The 20878-nt window shown below is 43.0% G+C and overlaps 1 protein-coding gene across 7 annotated transcripts in view; it reads right to left on the minus strand.

The window, feature by feature from the left end:
• The window catches only part of l3mbtl3 (L3MBTL histone methyl-lysine binding protein 3), a 185840-nt gene that overhangs the window by 19577 nt on the left and 145385 nt on the right, over positions 1–20878 (minus strand). For all 7 annotated transcript variants that reach the window (XM_041188292.1, XM_041188287.1, XM_041188293.1 and 4 more), the window contains 3 exons: positions 19984–20066; positions 15298–15455; positions 1526–1588 (listed from right to left, as the gene is read on the minus strand). In XM_041188292.1, the coding sequence (XP_041044226.1) occupies positions 1526–1588; positions 15298–15455; positions 19984–20066 (304 nt within the window). The remainder of the gene's footprint in view (positions 1–1525; positions 1589–15297; positions 15456–19983; positions 20067–20878) is intronic.

The raw sequence follows: 20878 nt of genomic DNA on the forward strand, positions 1-20878 counted from the left end.
ATGGATGAGGTTTCCAAAAATATGCAAAAGCTGCTTGGCCTTTTCGCCTGCCTGTCAACTGTTAGGTTGAATGGGCAGTGAAAGATTCAGCACAATTGATAACTTGATGGCCTTAATAGGCCTTTAAGTTGTCGGTGGGCGTGTTGCCAGCTCTAGCACGTGCCCGCCTACCAATCTATCGCGCAATTGCACGTTGACATCGGCACACTCGGCCAATGTCATTGTGCATCATTTCACGTTCGGTCAGGTAGGGCGTGTGCCCACCCGCCAAGCCAAAAGTCCTGCCCATAGTTTCTTTTTACTGTTGTATGACATATAGCTAGAAAAACAAAGTGATTCATAGTAACCATAAGTTAGTGCTTTTGGCTATGCCCTACATGGCTTTGTTTTGTTACAAAACAGCGCATCTTACTGTGAACAATATAATAATAATAGTAGTATTTAAATTTGTTGTTTATGCTACTCTTGTCATTTTTAAGCCAAGGGGAATTTCCATTAGCAGAAAGGAATGCCTACTAAAAGTACACATCACATGCAAGACTTAATATATTACTAGGAGATTGTAGTAGACTGTCCAGAGGTGTTCCAGAAATGGAGTTTGTAACAATCCTGCTGAACTCTGAGGAAGGGCAGAAATACTATTTCAGCAATCTCAAATTTATTGTTTCATATTGGAAAATTAGGAAAACCACATGAGATGCAACAAATTGTACTGAGGTAAATTCATTGTTTTTAAGTAAACCATCTAATTTTAATCAGCAACATCACTTTCCAATTTTTCTCCCATCAAAAATGGCACACTGAAAAGAACTCATCTGTCTTGCGAGTAAAAAGGGATGGATGGTTATTATATTCAATTATTTTTTGCTTTTCATTTAACAAATAATTGTCTTTTGCAGCCATACCAACATCATCTTTAAAATAAGCTAATTAAACTGATCTATGTTTTTATTTTAAATAGAACAATATAAATCTAGAAGTTTTGATTTGCTTTTATGAGCATTTCCACAAAATTTAATAACTTGGAATAATCTTATTTTTCCCATTAATTTAAAATAAAATCTGACAAAATACTCAAAACATTTCATATAAAATGAATTACTTTGATGTGCAGTCACTGTTATTAGGCTAGCCTCACAATATATGACAATAGAAAGCAGTAGCTTTTGAGTACTTTGCAATTGTTCACACATGTAGGGCCTAATTTTAACTCTGTGCAAGTGAATTGGTTTTGACTGAGTTAAATTCTCAATGTTAGCTAAGTAGTTATTTGATAGAAAATCAATCCAAAATGGCAAGTATTTGGAAAGTAAAGTATGTCACCTAATCAAGTGGATGATTACTGTGGAATGTTGATCCTTCTTTTCCGACAGATGTGAGATGACATTCCTTTTCCTTGTTTATCCCTTTCTTTTTTATATTTATATATATATATTTTTATTTTTATATTTGTATATATATATAAATAAAAAAAGGAATTTAAGCAATATTTAAATTTATTTTCTTATAACAGCTTCAAGCTTACCTCATGCCTAAATGCTTTGGCTTGTTCTTCACAACCTGGTAAACTTAGTATAAATTCAGATACCTATGAATAATATCAGAGACACATTACTTTCACAATAAATAGCAACTAGATATTACTGAACTTTAACAATAAAGGCACGAATATTCAAATACCTACACATTTAATATGTAGTGTTCTGACTATTATTAGTTATTAGCCGATCCCCCATGTCTCTGTTGAGCAAAGGTATGCAGCTTCATTAGTGTAGGGCTGTTGTCAGCAAAATATGAACAGAGTGATGGGAAAAGTGCAACAGGAAGTAAATCTCGACACCAATAGGAAGCACACAATACGTGCAAGACTTAATATTTGCCAGATTATAGAAGAAAAGCCAGAGAAGTCCAAGAAATTGAGTTTGTAACAACCTGAACTCTGCGACAGCGTTAATGTTCAAAATTAACAAGCACTTAGGGCAAATGTATTTTCACTGTTAGCAGCTGATTCTAATTAATGGCTGGAGTTAGGTACCTCATAGCTTAAGACTGAAAAAAGGGATAAGAAATCTCTAGATAGCCTAAAGAAAGGTCATTCCTTAAATAATGCCAAAACACAGACAATAAAAGTCAAAATGTGAAAGTGCTTTTCATGACTAGATCCGAGTGATCTAATCCTTATGTGGATGGTCTTACAACAACTTTTTAAAAACTGCACAAAGTAAAAGGAATGTGATAGGGATATCCAGCTTTTCTCAAGTAATTAAAAATTATGTGCTTGACATGTGTCTGTTGAAAGTACCGTCAACAAAGCCTTGCAACAAAGTGCATCATCACTCAAATGAGTCATATGAATGTGAGAAAAAATGCCAATTTTTGCTGTAGCAGAATATCTAACAGCATCTGCTGCAAGTTAGATTTGCCCTTAGCACAATTAGGTTTGTTCAATTTTTGTGTGATGCATTTCACTGTTGTTGCAACTAGCTTACTTTGAATATTCTCGTCCTTTGAGCAGGTTGTTGGAAGTGTATGAGCAGGTTGTTGGAAGTGTGTGCTGATAACACAGCAAGGGAATCAGGGCATCTGGGACCTGAGTGAATAGGGAAAGCAACTGTGCATCTCCTTAGCAGATCAGATTGAAGGGTTGTGAAGTTAACTGTAAAGATTGAAAGCGAAGTTAGAATGGGTGAATTCAATGAGAAAACAGGTGCAGAAAAATCAATAAAGAGAGGGAAAGAAGGATTGGATAAATAGAGAGAGAAAAAAAGGAGGGACAGGAAGGAAAATTAAAAACAAAATGGCCAGGATTTTCCAGCCCCACCTGTGGCCGGAATTTTCCAGCGTGGCCAAAAGTCAATGGATTTGTCTGACTTACCAAATTTTATGTTCCCACCCGCGATGGCTCCCACCACAGAAAATCCCAGCTAATATGAAAAATTAAAATTTTTACATTTTAAAAATCTTCCACTGTAATTAAAAGTTGAAGGAACGAGACTTGACAGGTCTCTCAGGAAATCAAGGCATATGGGAGAGGGCAGGAAAGTGGCATTGAAACTGAAGATCGGCCATGATTCTATTGAATGGGGGAGCATATGCTCTACTTCTGCTCCTATTTCTAATGTTCACTTATGTAATAGTTAATTTTCAGTGCCAGAGAAGTTGATTAGCAGTAATGAACTCATTAGGTCATTAAAAAGGTACTTTGACTTGAAATGACGACTTAAATTTCTATGATGAGTTTTTGTTCTTTGTGAATACCTTGAGTACACTTATGGTTTAAGATTATGATAATAATTGTATGATAAATGTTGAAAAAGTAATGTTAGCTATGATTTATTTCATGATTTGACTTCCTCCTTGATAATTTTGGCAAGAAAAGTTTAACTCATTCATTCAGTAGCTTATATTGCATCATAAAAAGGTTAATCATTTAATTATAATTTGGACTAGTTGATGCGAAGCTGTTCAAGCAAGTCAAATTCAGACACTAAGTCCTTATTTTAACTTAGGCTGGGCATCAGTGGGGTGCATGGATGAAGTTGATGACAATCTGTCTGCCCTGCCTTTTGCCATTAGGCCCAATGATCTTAATTCGTTTCAAGGTTACCCCACAGGCTCCTGCCTGATGCCGTCAGGGATGACAGAGTTGATGGTTAGGAATGGGATATTGCAAGGCTGCAGGCCACTACCTGGCATTCGAAGAATTGTCCCTGGAAAGTTGAGTGAGTGACAAATGGCGTATAGAATGACTGCGAGATGAGCCGGGAAGGCACAAAAACTGAATGTGGTACAGTCAGGTGCACTTCTGCTCTCCCTGGTCCACAAGAAACTTAAATATATATATTCTTGCTTGGGCTTCTTCTGGTCAAGATCCTTCCTGCCAACAGTTTTTGCAGATAAGGCTGTGAGAGCCTTAGTCACTTAAACATGTGATTTTAAGACAATGACATCAGACTGTGGCTTTTCCACAGATTTACCCCCTGCTTCTTTGAGGCGTGCAGCTGGCCCAAAGCCAGAAAATTGTCAGTTAAAACAATAAACTTCATGAAGTAAGCTCAGGTTGGAGGGAAGCACAGGGAATAGAAAAGTGCTAAGTAAAATTAGAAGGTAGATGAAACAAAGGCAAGCATCAAACAAGATCAGAATATGGAACAATGTTAAATGCACACAGCATTCACAACAAGGTAGATGATTTGAAGGCACAAATGGAAGTCAATGGGTAGGATTTAATTGTCATTGCAGAACCGTGGTTACAGAGTGACAAGGACTGGAAACTGAATATTCAGGAATATTTGTCATTTAGGAAGGATAGTCAAAAGGGAAAGGAGATGGGGTAACACTGTTATAAGAGATGAGATCAGTACATTAGTGAGAGAGGATCTTAGATCAAAGGATCAAGATGTAGAATCAGTTTGGGTGGAGCTAAGAAACAGAAGGGGGCAGCAAACATTGGTGGCCGTTGTTTACAGGCCAACCGTCTGTAGTGGTAATGTTTGGACACAGTATAAATCGGATATTAGAGCTTCATGTAACGAGTAATACAGTAATGATGGGCAACTTCAATTTACATATAGGGCGGAATTTTCCGAGTCCGCTGGAAGGGGCCGCATTTCGCACCATCGATCAGCAGGGTGCTAATTGTAATTCATCAGCTTATAATTAAAAGGTTCTCCAGTTCTGCTGAAGGGTCATGACGACTCGAAACGTCAACTCTTTTCTTCTCCGCCGATACTGCCAGACCTGCTGAGTTTTTCCAGGTAATTCTGTTTTTGTTTATAATTAAAAGGCCATCCTTCCAGGCTCTTGGAACCCCGCCGTATCATCCACCCATGTCGGTGGGAAAGCACGCCAACGTGTTTCACAACAGCACGCAGGAGGCGTGCACTTGGTGGCCTTCACTTTGGGAGAACTGAGGTGAGTGAGCAGAAGCATTCTCCACAGCTCGCCCATTGTTTACAGGCCTCAAGGGCGCCAGTGGGTGGGGGCAACTGTTGCCTGGCCTCGGGGGTGGGGGGGGAGGCGGTGTCCGGGGGCAAGTGCTGGTCAGCCTTGGAGCTAACCACCATGAGTGGGGTGGGCAGTCAAGTGCTGCGCTGGCACTACATCCCATGCACAGGCAATCGAGGTGGGGGGCAGATAAGCAAAGGAAGTGGCCATGCATGAGGCCCACCTGTATAAACTGACCATGCCTCTGCAACTAACACAGGTCAGGCACAGCCACAGTGATATGATTGGACTCGGGTTCCTAGCCTGTCCGCCCACGCAAGCATCGCGGAGGCACCAAAGTGCCACCAAGTGCTCTATACCTTACCCCCCTGCCCCCTGTGCTCCCACACCCCCAGCAGAGACTTTGAGGCTGCCACCACTTTATTGGACCATGAAGCAGTTGGACTGCACACGTTGTACAATCTCCTCGTCAACACTGGCCATGTAGCAGTCACTGCTGGAAGCGCTCTCAGCCCCTTGTAATCTCAGCATCCCGGTTTGGACCAGTGTCCCCACTGTCACAGGTTGACAGCACAGCCTGCAGCACACTCATCTCTGGCCATCCAATAGGTGAACAGCACTCTCCGGGAAGCATTAAGGGGTAGTCCCACAGGGCCAGGAAAGGTGCTAAGCACAGCACTGATAACCACATCTTCCTCTGTTTTTCATGCTGGAGGACCACACCAGGATCATGGATCCCGGTGATCTAGCTGTGTGCCTGATGGCCTACACAGACCATAGAAGAGAGGAGAGAGCGACTGAGGCACCTGGCCTCACAAAGGCAGGAGCAGCAACCTCATGAAGAAGGGGAACAGGGTCTCCCGCACACGCTGCCCAGGAGCAACGGCGAGCCGTGGCTGGTCAGCACCTAGTGGCACCGCCTGCCATTCCTGCAGATAACTGAGAACCAGTGTCGCCAATGACTGCACATGTCTAGGGACCTGGTGGCTCACATCTGCCACTTACTGCGGGACTTGTCGCCAAGGGGACATGGAGGGCATCCAATGCCAGCGGCTGTGAAAGTGACCGTGGTGCTCAATTTCTATGCCAGTGGCTCCTTTCAGGGCTCCACAGGTGACCACTGTGGGATTTCACAACCCGCCACCCACAAATGCATCCATGAGGTCACGGATGCCATCTTCTCCATGGCAAACAACTTTGTGCATTTCACTCAGGACCAGGACAGCCAGGATGCAAGGGCCATTGGATTCACCCAGATCTCGGGGTTGCGACAGGTGCAGGGTGCGATTGACTGCACTCATGTGGTGCTCAGGTCTCCATCACTACACCCGGTGGACTTCATCAACCGCAAGGGAATCCACTCACTGAATGTCCAGCTGGTATATGGACACCAGAAACACATCCTGCAGGTGTGCGCATGGTTTCCAGGGAATGTGCAAGACGCTTACGTCCTGAGTCGCTCGCAGATCCCTGGAGTCTTCCCAGGGTCCACAGCGGCTGCAGGGTTGGCTCATTAGGGACAAAGGCTACTTGCAGAGACTGTGGCTGATGGTACCCTTGCAGCGGCCTCAGACTGCAGCACAGCAACGCTATAATGAGGCTCATGCAGCAGCCCGCAAATTGGTGGAGCAGACCATTGGGATGCTAAAGATGCGGTTCCAGTGCACGGACCGGTCTGGTGGAGCCCTGCAATACAGTCTGCAGAGGGGAGTCACACACGGTTGTCATCTGTTGTACCCTTTACACTCTGGCACTGCAATGGGGAAAGGAACTGGCTGAGGAGGAGATGGAGGAGCTGCATGGCTCCTCCAATTATGAGGATGCCAAAGAGGATGAGGGTGAGGGGGTGATGGTGACGATGACAGGGACGAGGGTCTCGCACTGGCTAGTTGAGGCAGGTGCGCTCGGGTGGCCTTTATAGCTACCAGATTTGTGGAGGATGATAACGACATGCAGTGAGGTATCTCCATAGATCCTCACATCACAGTTGTGAATGTTTGACTACAGTCTGGCTTATGGCAGCACCAATACCCTTTTGTGAGAATGCTCCTGTCATGGAGATGCAACGGAGACCCTAATAGTCGCTTGATTGCAGGAGGATGATGAAGATGTGCAGTGTGAGAACACTCCATAGATCTTCACATAGCCTCCGAGACTGTCTGACTCCTGTCTGGCCAAGAGCAGCTTGCTTGCAGTCCATGATTAGGGCCAACTCAGGGACGCAGCCATAAAACTTCAGACGTATCTGATGCTGTGTTCGCCTTCAGCACCTCAGCCCTTAAGGAGCTGGTGCACAGCATCACTGGTCGCAGATGCTGGTGTGATGGGGGCCAGCCCCACCTTAATGATGCTGAGAGCACACAGAGAGTATGAGAGAACTCTGTGGTGCCTGTCTACTACATTCTGGTGGCCAGCACTGCCGAGGTGCAAGCATCAGTAATGTGGGGCTGGACCACCACTGTGGTCGGAAGGCCGCACAGAGCACAGGGAAGAGGCCCTGGACTGAGGCACCTGTCTTTTATCTTGTGCAGAAAGTTTTCACATCTGAGTAACAAGAACACTGCTCATCAGAAAAAGGAGTCGCAGGCAGGGTGACATTCTCAGGATTTTAGTGACGATAGTGAACAGTATGTACAAGTGATCAACACCTGTGCCCAGGCTGTGCGACTACTTTTACCTAACTTTCCTAACCCTGCTGCTACATCTTGGTACTTCCCGGACATCCACAGCAGAGGTGGAGGTAGCCTGCTGACTGTGACGCCCTGTCTGTGATGACTTTGGCGAGTGTCATCTGGAGGGCTGAGATTTGGAAGGCCCCAGCCTGCTTTCGGGGTCCTGCTGTGTGGCAGTGTCACCCTCCTCAGCCTGTGAAGCTGGATCTGTGGAGGTCACAGGAAGACGGGATGTGGATGGGCCGGTCACTCCCAGAGTCACCTGGGTGGATGGCCCCGGAGTGTGCACCTGCCAATCCTCCTCCCTGTGGGTGCCCGAGGGCCCTTGGCTGACTCCGTGAGTGGAAGGGGTAGCTGGAGTGGATCGAACTGCCTAGCACCCTTCTCACGTAAACACTGTTGGAGGCAAACTATGGCATCAGCGATGGAGTTAAGTCTGCGCAGCAGTGCAGGAGTGACATCCTGGACCAAGGTCTCCATGGCAGCTGCCACCCTACCTGTGTTGCCCTGGGTGCATTGTCATGCCGGCGCTATCACCTCAGCCTGAAGGCAGACAGACTCCTCCATCCTGCCTTGCAATCTGAGCAGTGCAGCGGACATCCCTTCCTGATGTTCCCGAGCTTGCCTTAGCAGCTCCAGCAACTGTGACATGACCGAGTCCAGGGACTCATCATCTGACTCAGACTCAGCAACATTCTGACCTCCAGCAGCCCTCCGAGTGCCGGGGACCTGGGAAGCCCATGACACCGCCTGCTGTTGATCAGAAAGTGCAATATGCTCACCAGATTGTGATCCTGAGGCTACTCTAAAGCTAGGTCCTACCGAGGCATGTGTCTCTGCATTGGCAGAGGGTGTGGGTGAGCGCTGTGATGAGGCTTTGGGGAGGGTGTCTTCAGATTCCTCTTCAGAGGTTTCTTAGGAGCTTGATTGAAGGCCCTGGGTCATGGACCCTGTCAGCTGTTTGGCAGGTGTGCCTGCGAAAGCAAGGAGAGATAATTAGTGCACGGCACTGGCCTGTGAAAGAGGAAACATCACTCAAAGCATGGTTGTCTAATGGAGGTTGCACTGCTGGATCCTCACTTGCTAGAGCAGCGCCAACCTTACCGTCAGGACAGGACCGGTCCCGGTCATCACCGGCCAGTCAGTTGGTTCTGGTTTCAAATTCTGTCAGGACTTTGATCTCCAGCATCCCTCCACCTGTCTGCGATCTTTCCCTCCTGTTGTGTGACAGTTTATCATGCATGGATAGAGATGGGGAGAGTGTATCAAGATGCCTGCCGGGCCAGATGATAAGAATGGCTGGCCTGCGTGAGTGGTGAGGGGTCCCATGGACAGGATGAGGACAATGACGGTGTGTGTGAAAGAGTGAATGGTGATGTTCCTTGAACTGGCACTGAGTGAGGGCCCTGTGGGTGTGTGATGAATTTGAGAGTGAGAGAGTTGGGAGTGATGAAAAGAGTGACTTACCAAGGAGGAAAGGAAGAGGTCATTCATCCTTTGCGGCACTGGGTGGCTGTCATCCTCTGCAGGGTGTTTGCGTTGACCACCACTGCCACCACCTCCCAAGATGGGTTGGTGACTTTGCTGCCCATCCTGCAGCCAGATAGGGGTTGAGCACATCCCGGCAGCCTCCACAGCATCTAGCAGTCACTCGAGGAGCCTGTCATTGAAGCTGGGGCTGCAGTCTTTTTTCCTTTGCTGGCCATGTCCCCTGGGCAGCAGTGGTGAGCTGGAGGCGATGAGCACTTTGCTGGCGGCTGCCTTTTAAAGATGGCGGCCGGCGTGATGCAATGGCGGGTGGGTGAATGAGAGCCCGCTTGCCAAGGAAATGGCATGTTTCGCGGGAATGAATAAATAACGAGGCAGGCTCGGGATGATACTGCCTAAAAACCCATCATTTTCATCGGCGAGTAGGATTCCATTTTACTCAACTGCTACTGCACTTAGTGCAATTCTGGGAAAATTTCACCCATAGACTGGGTAAACCTATTTAGCAATAATGTTATGGAGGATGACTTCCTGGAGCGTGTACAAAGTGAATTTCTAGAACAGCATGTGAGGAACCAACTAGGGACTGGACTATTTTAGATTTCGTATTACATAACGAGAAAGCGCTCAACAATAATCTTGCTGTAAAGGTGCCATTAGGAAATAGTGACCATAATATGTAGAGTTTTTACATTAAGCTTTAAAATGATATAGTTCATTCTGAAACCAGGGTCCTAAATCTGAACAAAGGAGATTATGAAGGTATGAGGGGCAGGTTGGCTAAGGTAGATTGGGAAAATACATTAAAAGATGTGATGCTAGCCACGCAATGGCTGGTATTTAAAGAAGCATTACATAGTCCACAGCAAATATACGTTCCTTTAAGACACAAAAATCTAACAGGAAAGCTGAATCAACTGTGGATAATAAAAGAAGTTAAAGATCATACTAAATCAAAGGAAGTAGCTGCTTATCAGTTTGCCAGGAAAAGTGGTAAACCCGAGGATTGGGAGCAATTCAGAACCCAGTAAAGGATGGCCAAGAAACTGATAAAGAAAGCGAAGAGAGAGTATAAATACAGCTAGCGAGTAACATAGAAGCTTTTACAGTCCTCCTTTAAGTATGCAAAAAGGAAAAGATTAGCAAGGACAAATGTGCGTCCATTATAGGTGGGGACAGGAGAACTTATAATGGAGAATATGGAAACGGTGGAGAAGCTAAACAATTGCTTTGCGGCTGTCTTCATGGAGGAAGATATAGGAAATTTCCCAGAAATACTAGGGAATTAAGGGACTAGTGAAAATGGGAACTGAAAATATTAGTATTAATAAAGAGGTAGCACTCGAAAAATTAATTGGATTAAAGGTTGATATATCCCCTGGAGCAAATGAGCTGCACCCATTGAAGGAAGTGGCTATAGAGGTAGTGGATGCATTGGTGAATATATTTTAAAATTCTATAGATTCTGGAAAGGTTCCTGCAGACCTGAAAGCAGAAAATGTAACCTCACTATTTAAGAAGGGAAGGTGAGAGAAAACAAAGAACTGCAGATCTATTAGTTTGATGTCAGTAGTGGGAAAATGTTAGAAACTATTATAATGGTTGTGATAACTGGACACTTGGAAAATAATGATACGATTGGGCAGAATCAACATGGATTTATGAAAGGGAAATTATGTTTGACAAACGTGTTGAGTTTTTGGAGGATGTTACTTATAGCATACATAAAAGAGAACCAGTAAACGTGGTGTATCTGGATGTTCAGAGGCTTTAACTGAGAAGTGCCAGGAATAAGGGAAATTTAGAGCCAATATAATAAAGTAATATAAATAATCCAAAGTAAAATAAAGTTAACATAAGGGAAGTAGAGTTAAGACACAGCAGGACAGCTCAGTGGAATGTGTGTCCTGTAATATGTGCGAAGTCATGGACGCTACCGGTGTCCTAGACGACCACACGTGCAGGAAGTGCTGCCAGCTGCAGAAACTTGAGCTCCAAGTTTCAGAACTCGAATGGCAGTTGGAGCACTGTGGCTCATCTGAGAGGGTGAGAGCTACGTGGATAGCACATTCAAAGAGGTGGTCACACTGCAGTTTAAGGGCTGGAGACAGAGAGGGAATGGGTGACCACCAGGCAATCCAAGGGAAGTTGGCAGGTAGTGCAGAGGTCCCGCTCACCAATCAGTTTTCCATTTTGGAAGCTGGAGAGGGCATTGGTTCTTCAGAGGAGTGTAGTCAGAGCCAAGGTTGTGGCACCACGAGCGGCTCACCTGTACAGGTGGGGAAAAGAAAGAAAGAGCAATAGTGATAGGAGATTCATTAGTTAGGGGAAGACAGGCGTTTCAGTGACCGTAGACATGACTCCAAGATGGTATGTTGCCTCCCTGGTGCCAGGGCCAAGGGTGTTACAGAGTGGCAGCAGGACATTCTTCTCGGGGAGGGTGGGTGAACAGTCAGAGGTCATGGTCCACATTGGTACCAATGACTTAGGTAGTAAGGGGGATGTAGTCCTGCAATCAGAATTTAGGGAGCTAAGTACAAAATTAGCAAGCAGGACCTCTAAGGTAGTGATCTCTGGATTACTCCCAGTGCCATGTGTCAGTGAGTACAGAAATAGGAAGATAAGGCAGATGAATGCATGGCTGAAAAGATGGTGCAGGAGGGAGGGCTTTCGACTCCTGGGACACTGGGACTGGCTCTGGAGGAGATGGCAGCTGTACAAGCTGGGCAGGTTGCACCTGAACAGAGCCAGGACCAAGTTCCTTAGGGGCGTTTTGCTGGTACTGTTGGGAGGGCTTTAAACTAATTCAGAAGGGGTGTGGGGAGTAGGATAGTATATTAGAGAGGAATACCAGGGTGCACAAAATCCTGGGAGGGACAGATGGCACTAGTATAGAGAATAGTAAGTTGATAGGTGGAGTCAGGGTGAGAGAGAACGTAACAAAATCAAAATCAGGGTTACCATGCATGTATGTGAATGCACAGGAGTATTGTAAATAAGATTGGGGAGTTACAGGGATAGATTGCCATGTGGAAATATGATGCTGTGGCAATAACAGATGGACGAAGGGGCCATGGCTGATGTATTAAATGAATACTTTGCATCCGTCTTTACAAAGGAGATAGATGCTACCCAGGCCATGGTGACAGACTACGAAACTCTGTCTCTAGAAGGGTTCAAAATTGACTAGGAAGAAGTGTTGAATAGACTGTTGGTACTTAAAGCTGACAAGGCACTGGGACCAGATGAGATGCATCCAAGGAAATTGAAGGAGGAGAGTGTAGAAATTGCAGGGGCATTGGTCATAATCTTTCTGTCTTCCCTAGACTCGGGGGACGGGCTAGGGGGCTGGAGAATTGCAAACATTACGCCCTTGTTCAAAATAGGTTGTAAGGATAAGCCCAGCAATTGCAGACCAGTCAGTTTAACTTTAACAGTGGTGGGCAAGATTCTAGAAACAATTATTCAGGATAGAATTAGTAGACATGGAAAAATATGGGTTGATTAAGGAAAAGCCAGTATGGCTGTCTAAAGGGGAAATAGGGCTTAACTAACTTGGAGTTTTTTGAAGAGGTAACAGAAAAGGTTGATGAGGGTAATGCTACTGATGTGGTGTACATGGACTTTCAAAAGGCATTTGGTGCAGTGCCACACAACAGACTTGTAAGAAAAGTTATTGCTCATGGAATAAAAGGGGGAGTAGCAACATGGATACAAAATCGGCTGAAAAATAGAAGTAGGGTGTAATGGTCAGTGGATGTTTTTCAGGCTGAAGAAAGGTTTGTAGTGGAGCTCCACAGGGGTCAGTATTGGGACCCGTGCTTTTCCTGATATATATTAATGACCTAGGTCTTGGTGTGCAGGGGCCAATTTCAAAGTTTGCAGATAATACCAAGTTTGTGAGCGTTGTGAACTGCAAGAAGGATGGTGTGGAATTTCATGAGGACATAGACAAGTTGGTGGAGCGGGCAGGTAGGTTGCAGATGAAGTTCAATGCGCAGAAGTGTGAGGTGATGCATTTTGGTAGCAATTACCTAGACAGACAATAAAAAATAAGGGGTGAAAGTTTAAAGGGGGCTCAGGGGCAGAAGGACTTGGGTGTATATGTGCATAGAGCATTGAAGGTGGCAGGATAGGTGGAGAGAGCAGTTAATAAAGCATACAGCATCCTGGGCTTTATTAATAGTGGCATAGAATGCAAAAGCAAGGACGTTATGCTGAATTTATATAAGACACTCATTAGACCTCATCTGGAGTAGTATTCACAGTTCTGGGTGCCACATTATAGGAAGGATGTGAACACATTGGAGAAAGTGCAGAAGAGGTTTACAAGAATGGTTTCAGGGATGAGAAACTTCAGCTATGCAGATAAATTGGAGATGGTGGGACTATTCTCCTTCAAGAGAAGGCAGCTAAAAGGAGATTTAATAGATATGCTCAAAATCATGAGGGGTTGGACAGAGTAGATAAGGAGAAGCTGTTTCTGCCCCTAAAAGGATTAAGGACAAAAGGGCACATATTTAAAGTGATTTGCAAAAGAAACAAATGTGACATGAGGAAAAACTATTTCGCACGAGTGGTTCAAGTCTGGAATACACTGCCTGAAAGTGTGGTGGAGGCAGGTTTAATCGAGGCATTCAAGAGGACATTAGATGATTCTTTGAATAGAAACAATGTGCAGGGGTATGGGGAAAAGGTACTAGGTCATAACGCTCATTTGGGGAGCCAGTGCAAACACAATGGGCCGAATGGCCTCCTTCCGTGCCATTAAAATTCTGTGATAAGGTGCCACACAGGACGTTAGTAAACAAAATTAGAGCACATGGGACTGGGGGTAATATACCTCTGTGGATTGAGAATTTGTTAGAGAATAGAGAGTAGGAGTAAACGAATCATTCTCAGGATGGCAGGCTGTTACTATTGGGGTACCACAAGGATCAGTGCTTGGGCCATAGCTGTTCGCAATCTATATAAATGATTTGAATGTGGGGCCAAATGTAATATTTCCAAATTTGCTGATGACACAAAACTAGGTGGGAATGCGAGTTCAGAGGAGGATGCAAGGAGGCATCAAAGGGATTTGGACAGGCTAAGTGAATGGGCAAGAACATGGCAGATGGAATATAATGTGAATAAGTGTTAAGTTATCCACTTGGTAGAAAAAAAACAGAAAGGCAGAGTATTTCTTAAATTGTGAGAGGTTGGGAAGCGCTGATGTCCAAAGGGACCTGGGTGTCCTTGTTCATGTGTCACTAAAACCTAACATGAAGGCGCAGCAAGCAATTAGGAAGGCAAACAGTATGTTTTGCCTTCATCACAAGAGGATTTGAGTACAGGAGTAAAGATGTCTTGCTGTAATTGTATACAGCCTTGGTGAGACCTCACCTGGAGCACTCTGTACAGTTTTGGTTTCCTATTCTGAGGGAGGATATACTTGCCATAGAGGGAGTGCAATGGAGGTTCACCAGACTAACCCCTGGGATGGCAGAGTTGTCTTATGAAGAGAGATTCAGGAAACTGGGCTTGTATTCTCTAGAGTTTCGAATGTGTGACAGGGTAGATGTGGTTAGGATGTTTCCCCTGGCTTGTGAGTCTAGAACCAGGTGAAAGACTCAGAACAAGGAGCAGGCTGTTCAAGACAGAGATGAGTAGGAATTTCTTTACACAGAGGGTGGTGAATCTTTGGAATTCTCTATCCCAGAGGTCTGTGGAAGCTACTGAGTTATTGAGCATGTTCAAGACAGAAATCAATAGATTTCTGGATACTAAAGACATCAGGATAGTGGGAAAAATGGCTTACGAGTAGATAATCAGCCATGATCTGATTCAATGGTGCAGTAGGTTCAACAGGCTGAATGGCTTACTCCTGCTTCTATTTCCTATGTTCCCATGTTTTCCAGATGGCATTTTGACAAGGAGGAAATAAGGACTCATCTGATGCTCTTGATTATTATTTCTTCCTAGGTATGTCAATGTTCTTATCCCATTGTTCTTACAAGACATCTTGTGGTGTTGCTTAATGTTAGTAGAAAGACTAACAATTGTATCACAATAGGGTATTATCAATAAACTGATGGAGTAAGTGTTGTATAATCAAGTGTGTCATTCACACAAAGTGCACAATGCATGTGATTTTAGATAGATGATAGTGGAATTTTGTAAAAAAAAGATTGATTGCTTTCTTTCATACCTCTTCGATAGTCCATTTTGCTACCTTTCTGGCAGTGATTCCAGCAACCCCAGGTAATAGCTTGCTGTGCTGTTCCCAGCAGAGAGGCAGACTGGGTGATGCTGAAGACATAAACACAGACTGATGCAATGCCTGCTGCAGGTTGAAATCATCATTTTCTATGGCGAGAGTAAAATGTGTTAGAAAGTTTACAGATTCATTTTAAACATGATAGTTAAAACATTCAGTGATGTACGTACATCTCCTCAAATTGTGGTTTGCTAAAAGGGGTACACAATCTATAATCTCAAAAATCTAATTCAAGTTTTATAAAATAAATTTGGCATTGGAGACTATTCAATGGTTTTGCTTATAATTCTTTTTTATTTTATTGTCCTTCCAAATTATTCCTCATCACTCTTTAGGGTGCTGGTTTACGTTGGGGCATATTCCTTCGATGCCAACTACCTTTGGTTTATTGCTTAGTAAGTCATTCGACAGGTATGAAGCTGTACTGAGAGTGATTTAGGCTATTTTGCTGTGGAAGACATCACAACCTGTCTCGTTTCCACCCAACATCTACATGCAGGTCATTTGTGACAAACCTGAATTAATTTTTTGAAGAAGAGGTGTTGAAAGAAGTGAAAATGAGAATGTCTATATGGATTTGCAGAAAGCATTTGTTAGTTTCTTTTGAGTGACTCTGTTTGCTAAAGGTGAAGCTCAAGGAATTGACATGGTTAGGAGATTGGCTGAAATGCAGGAGACACACGGTCAGGTACCCTAACTGGCAGGACATGATAGTGGTGTCCACAGGGATTCATGTTGGGGCCTCAAGTACTCTCTGTATTTATCAATGACTTGAATTTGTGGCTCTCTTTCCTATAATCTAAATTTACTGATGACACTAAGATAGGTGGCATTGTCAGCAGTGTAGATGGAAGCATAAAATTACAGTGAATTAGCAAATGAATAGAAAAGTATAGAAAAGTGTGAGGTTATTCACTTTTTACTAAAAAATGGTAGACCAAAGCGCTTTCTAAAATGGTAAAAACCTAGAAACAGTGAAAATCTGAAGACACATGAGGATCTATGTATATTGATGGTTAAAATGTCATATGCGGATAAAGAAAAATCATCAAAATGACTAACAGAATGCTGGCCTTTACATGGACTACATTACAAAGGGGTAGAATTATGTTACAGCCATACAAAGTTTGACCTGGAGTGCTGTGAGCAGTTTTGGACACTACACCCTAGGAATAATATATTTGGGTTGGAGGAGTGCAGGTTTACCAGAGGGTACCTGAACTCCACGGATTAAATTACACCGAGAGATTACACAAACTTGACTTGCATTCCCTAGAATTTAGAAGGTGAAGGGCTGATTTGATCAAAGCTTTCAAGATATTAAGGGAAACTCATAGGGTAGATAGAGGAGCTATTTCTATTGATAGGGGAGTCTAGGATGAGGGATCAAAGCCTAAAAGTCTGGTCTTTTAGGACTGAAGTTAGGAGATATTTCTATACATAAAAAAAGGGTGCTAGATATTTGGAATCCTCTTCTGCAATTGTGGTTGTTGTTGCATTAACTATTAAATTTTAAATCCGAGATCGATAGGTTTTTGTTAACCAAAGTCAGTACGGGATATGCGGCAAAGGCAAGTATAAAAGACAATAAGACATAGGAGCAGAAGTACGCCGTTCGGCCCATCGAGTCTGCTCCGCCATTTAATGAGATCATGGCTGATCTGATAATCCTTAACCCCACTTTACTGCCTTTTCCCCATAACCCTTGATTCCCTTACTGATTAAAAATCTGTCAATCCACAGATTCATTACCCTCTAAGAAGAAATTCCTCCTCATCTCTGTCTTAAATGGGTGACTTCTTACTCTGAGATTATGCCCTTTGGTCCTAGACTCTCCCACAAGGAGAAACAACCTCTCAGCATCTACCCTGTCAAGCCCACTAAGAATCTTATATGTTTCAATAAGAATGCCTCTCATTCTTCTAAACTCCAATGACTACAGACCCAACTTACTCAACCCCTCCTCATAAGAAAATCCCTCCATACCTGGGATCAACCTAGTGAACCTTCTCTGGACTGCCTCCAAAGCCAGTAAATCTTTCCTTAGGTAAGGGAATCAAAACTGTTCACAATATTCTAGGTGTGGTCTAACTAGTGCCTTGTATAATTTTAGCAGGACTTCCCTATTTTTATACTCCATTCCCTTTGAAATAAAGGCCAACATTCCATTTGCCTTCCCTATTACCTGCTGAACTTGTATACTAGCATTTTGGGATTCATGTACGAGGACTCCCAAATCCCTTTGTGCTGCAGATTTCTGCAGGCTTTCTCCATTTAAATAATATTCAGTTCCTCTATTCTTCCTGCCAAAGTGCATAACCTCACATTTTCCCACATTATATTCCATCTGCCAAGTTTTTGCCCACTTCTCTAACCTGTTTATATCCCTCTGCGTCATCCTCGCCACTTGCTTTCCCAACTATTTTTGTGTCATCCACAAACTTGGCAATAGTACATTCACTTCCCTCATCCAAGTCATTAATATATATTGTAAATTATTGTGGCCCCAGCAGTGATCCCTGTGACACTCCACTAGTTACAGGTTGCCATCCTGAAAATGCCTCCCTTATCCCAACTCTGTCTTTTATAAGTTAGCCAATTTTCTATCCATGCTAATATACTACCTCCAACACCATGGGTTCTTATTTTATTAAGTAGCCTTGTGTGAGATACATTATTAAATCTTTTGGAATGTATTACATCTACTGGTTCCCCTTTATCTATCCTGCTCGTTACCTCCTCAAAGAATTCTAATAAATTTGTTAGGCATGATTTCCCCCTCGTGAAGCCATGCTGACTCTGCTTGATTATATTATGCTTTTCTAAATGCTCTGCTATTACGTCATTTATAATAGACTCTAACATTTTCCTCAATGTCTGATGTTAAGTTAACTGGCATATAGTTACCTATTTTTTTTTGCCTCCTGCCCTTTTTGAATAAGGATGTTACATTGGCAGTTTTCTAACCCTCTGGAACTTTTCTGAAATCTAAGGATTCTTGGAAGATTTCTACCAATGCATCCACTATCTCTGCAGCTACTTCCTTTAATATCCTAGGATGCAACCCATCAGGTCCAGGGGACTTATTGGCTTTTAGCCCCATTAGTTTCCCTGGTACTTTTCCTCTGGTGTAATTTTCTTTTATTTCCTCCCCACTTTTGCCCCTTGAGTATTTAACATTTTTGGAATGTTAAATGTGTTTTCTAACGTGACGACTGCTGCAAAGTATTTATTCAACTCCTGCTTCCCCACTATTATCTTCCCAGCCTCATTCTCTAAGCTGAAGTTAGGTCACAAATCAACCATGATCTCATTGAATAGTGAAGCAGGCTCAAGGGGCTAAATGGCCTACTCCTATTTCTACATATAGGCATGTTCAGGCACCAAGGAACAACAACATACACCGAGATGTCAAGATGGAGGTAAGTGCTACCCTACTGTACAGAGCTTTCTCAGTGGAGTCAGTAGTTATACACTCAGAGGATAAATCTGTTCACCTAACAGCCACCCACTCAGTGTTTCTTATCCTTTAAATAACAAAGGTACAGTGGGTTGCAGCACAATGTTGGAATGGTAGTTTAGTGGTTACCAAGCTAATAATTCAGTAATGTTAAATTCAAATTTCAGCATGCCAGTTTAAACAAATCTGAAAATAAATTAAAAGATAAATCAACAAAAGTGACCAGGAAGTTGTCAAATGGTTCAAATCTCTTTCTGGGAAGGAAAACTACCACCCTTTCCCCTGGCCTATACGGCTCTAATAATAACATGGTTGACTTTTAAATGTCCTCCACTGCGATACAATTCAATAGTTTGTTAGGCCAAAGTTCTACAAAGAATACAGACTACAGTGACTCTAGAAGGCAGCCCACCACCATCACTACCAGCTCAGGGCAGCAAGGGATCGATAATAAATATCAGCTTTGTCAGTGATGTCCACAGCCCAGAAATTATTTAAAAAATGTAGGCAGAAAGAATACTTGTTAGATAATGATTTTATTTCTGTAGTCATTTAATACTTAGGCATCAACTTAGTCCTTTCTGTTCATGACAGCATGGGCTTGATAAGGGGAGCATTGTTTAAGATAGTGTGTAATATAATAGGAAAACCATACAGAAGTCAGTATTAATATCATTGTATCATAAAAATATATTCTGTGTGATAGAAGTTAACACATGATTGGCTTTGGATTAGATCATTTGGATTCTGCAGGGGACACCAGGTTAGTGAAATATAAAAAGGAACAAAGTGTTTAGTAAGATTTTATAACTAGTTTGGAGCCGACATGTCTGTTTCAGCTGGTCTCATTCTATTAACATTTGAAGTTTATAACCATTCAAAATTGTCTCATTTTCTACATAAAGGTTAAGGGATCACAGTTATGTGGAGGGACTGAAGGAGATTAGGTTGCTCCCCTTAGAGAAGGTTAAGAGGAGATTTGATAGACTCAGACTTATTGCACACAAATTATATTTTCAGAGCCATTTTTGCTGATCATCCAATATTGACAGATATTTGTTTAAAACTTACATCGAAAAAGCGTTAATACAACCATTTCAACTCTACAAATTAATTATGGCTTGTTCAAAATGATGTCCAATAATCAGTTCCCTTACCTTTGTTTTCATTTTGCCAGTTAACTTTATTTGTAACAACTGCTTCCTGCTTTATTCTTGGATGCTTTATTGGCCTTCCAGCTCTAGAAGAGAGGAGGCAAAGTTAAAATAGTATCATATAAACTTGATTATTTTCTCAATAATATGGTTATAAGTATTTCAATGTAAAATCTGACCATCATGCCACAATTGTAAATGAAGAAAAAATAAAATATTTATTTAATCATGGGAGCAGGGTTATGTACTCACCAAATTCAGAGTTATCAGCCCGCTCACTATCTCTAGCAAAATCATCAACCTGTCCTTTCGGAATCTATTTACAAATTTGCTTGGAATAATGAACACAGAAAATCTCCCATCTTTCACGGGATGCAACTATCACGGACAAGCAAATGTTCCCTCTAAGCTGCATGACTGCTCCACAACCTGAAGTTTCCACACAAGCTATGCACACTGGCCCCTTTAAGTGATCACATGTGCAAAGTACTTAAACAAATCATTCACATACTCCTAAAAAAATAAGTTAGAGGGTGTGTTGCTGACAAGGCCAGGATTTAGTGCCCATCCCAAATTATCCATGAGAAGGTGGTGGTGAGTTACCTTCTTGAATAAATACAGTCTGTGTGGTGTATGTGGTCCCACAGTGCTGTGAGGGACCTTCAGGATTTTGACCCAGCAACGATGAAGAAATAACAACATATTTTCAAGTCAGGATGTGACTTGGAGATGAATTGCAAGGTGTTATTGTTCCCATTAGCCTGCTGTCCCTATCCTCCTTGGTGTTAGATGCTGAGAGTTGGGCTTTATTTACAATATTGTTAACACAAGGTAATGCTAGGAAATTCCACCCACCTCTCACATAGTGTGCACTTCTCTTTTAAGAATTAAACAGGAG

The sequence above is a fragment of the Carcharodon carcharias genome, chromosome 5, assembly GCF_017639515.1.
Source record: "Carcharodon carcharias isolate sCarCar2 chromosome 5, sCarCar2.pri, whole genome shotgun sequence".
Taxonomy (NCBI): domain Eukaryota; kingdom Metazoa; phylum Chordata; class Chondrichthyes; order Lamniformes; family Lamnidae; genus Carcharodon; species Carcharodon carcharias.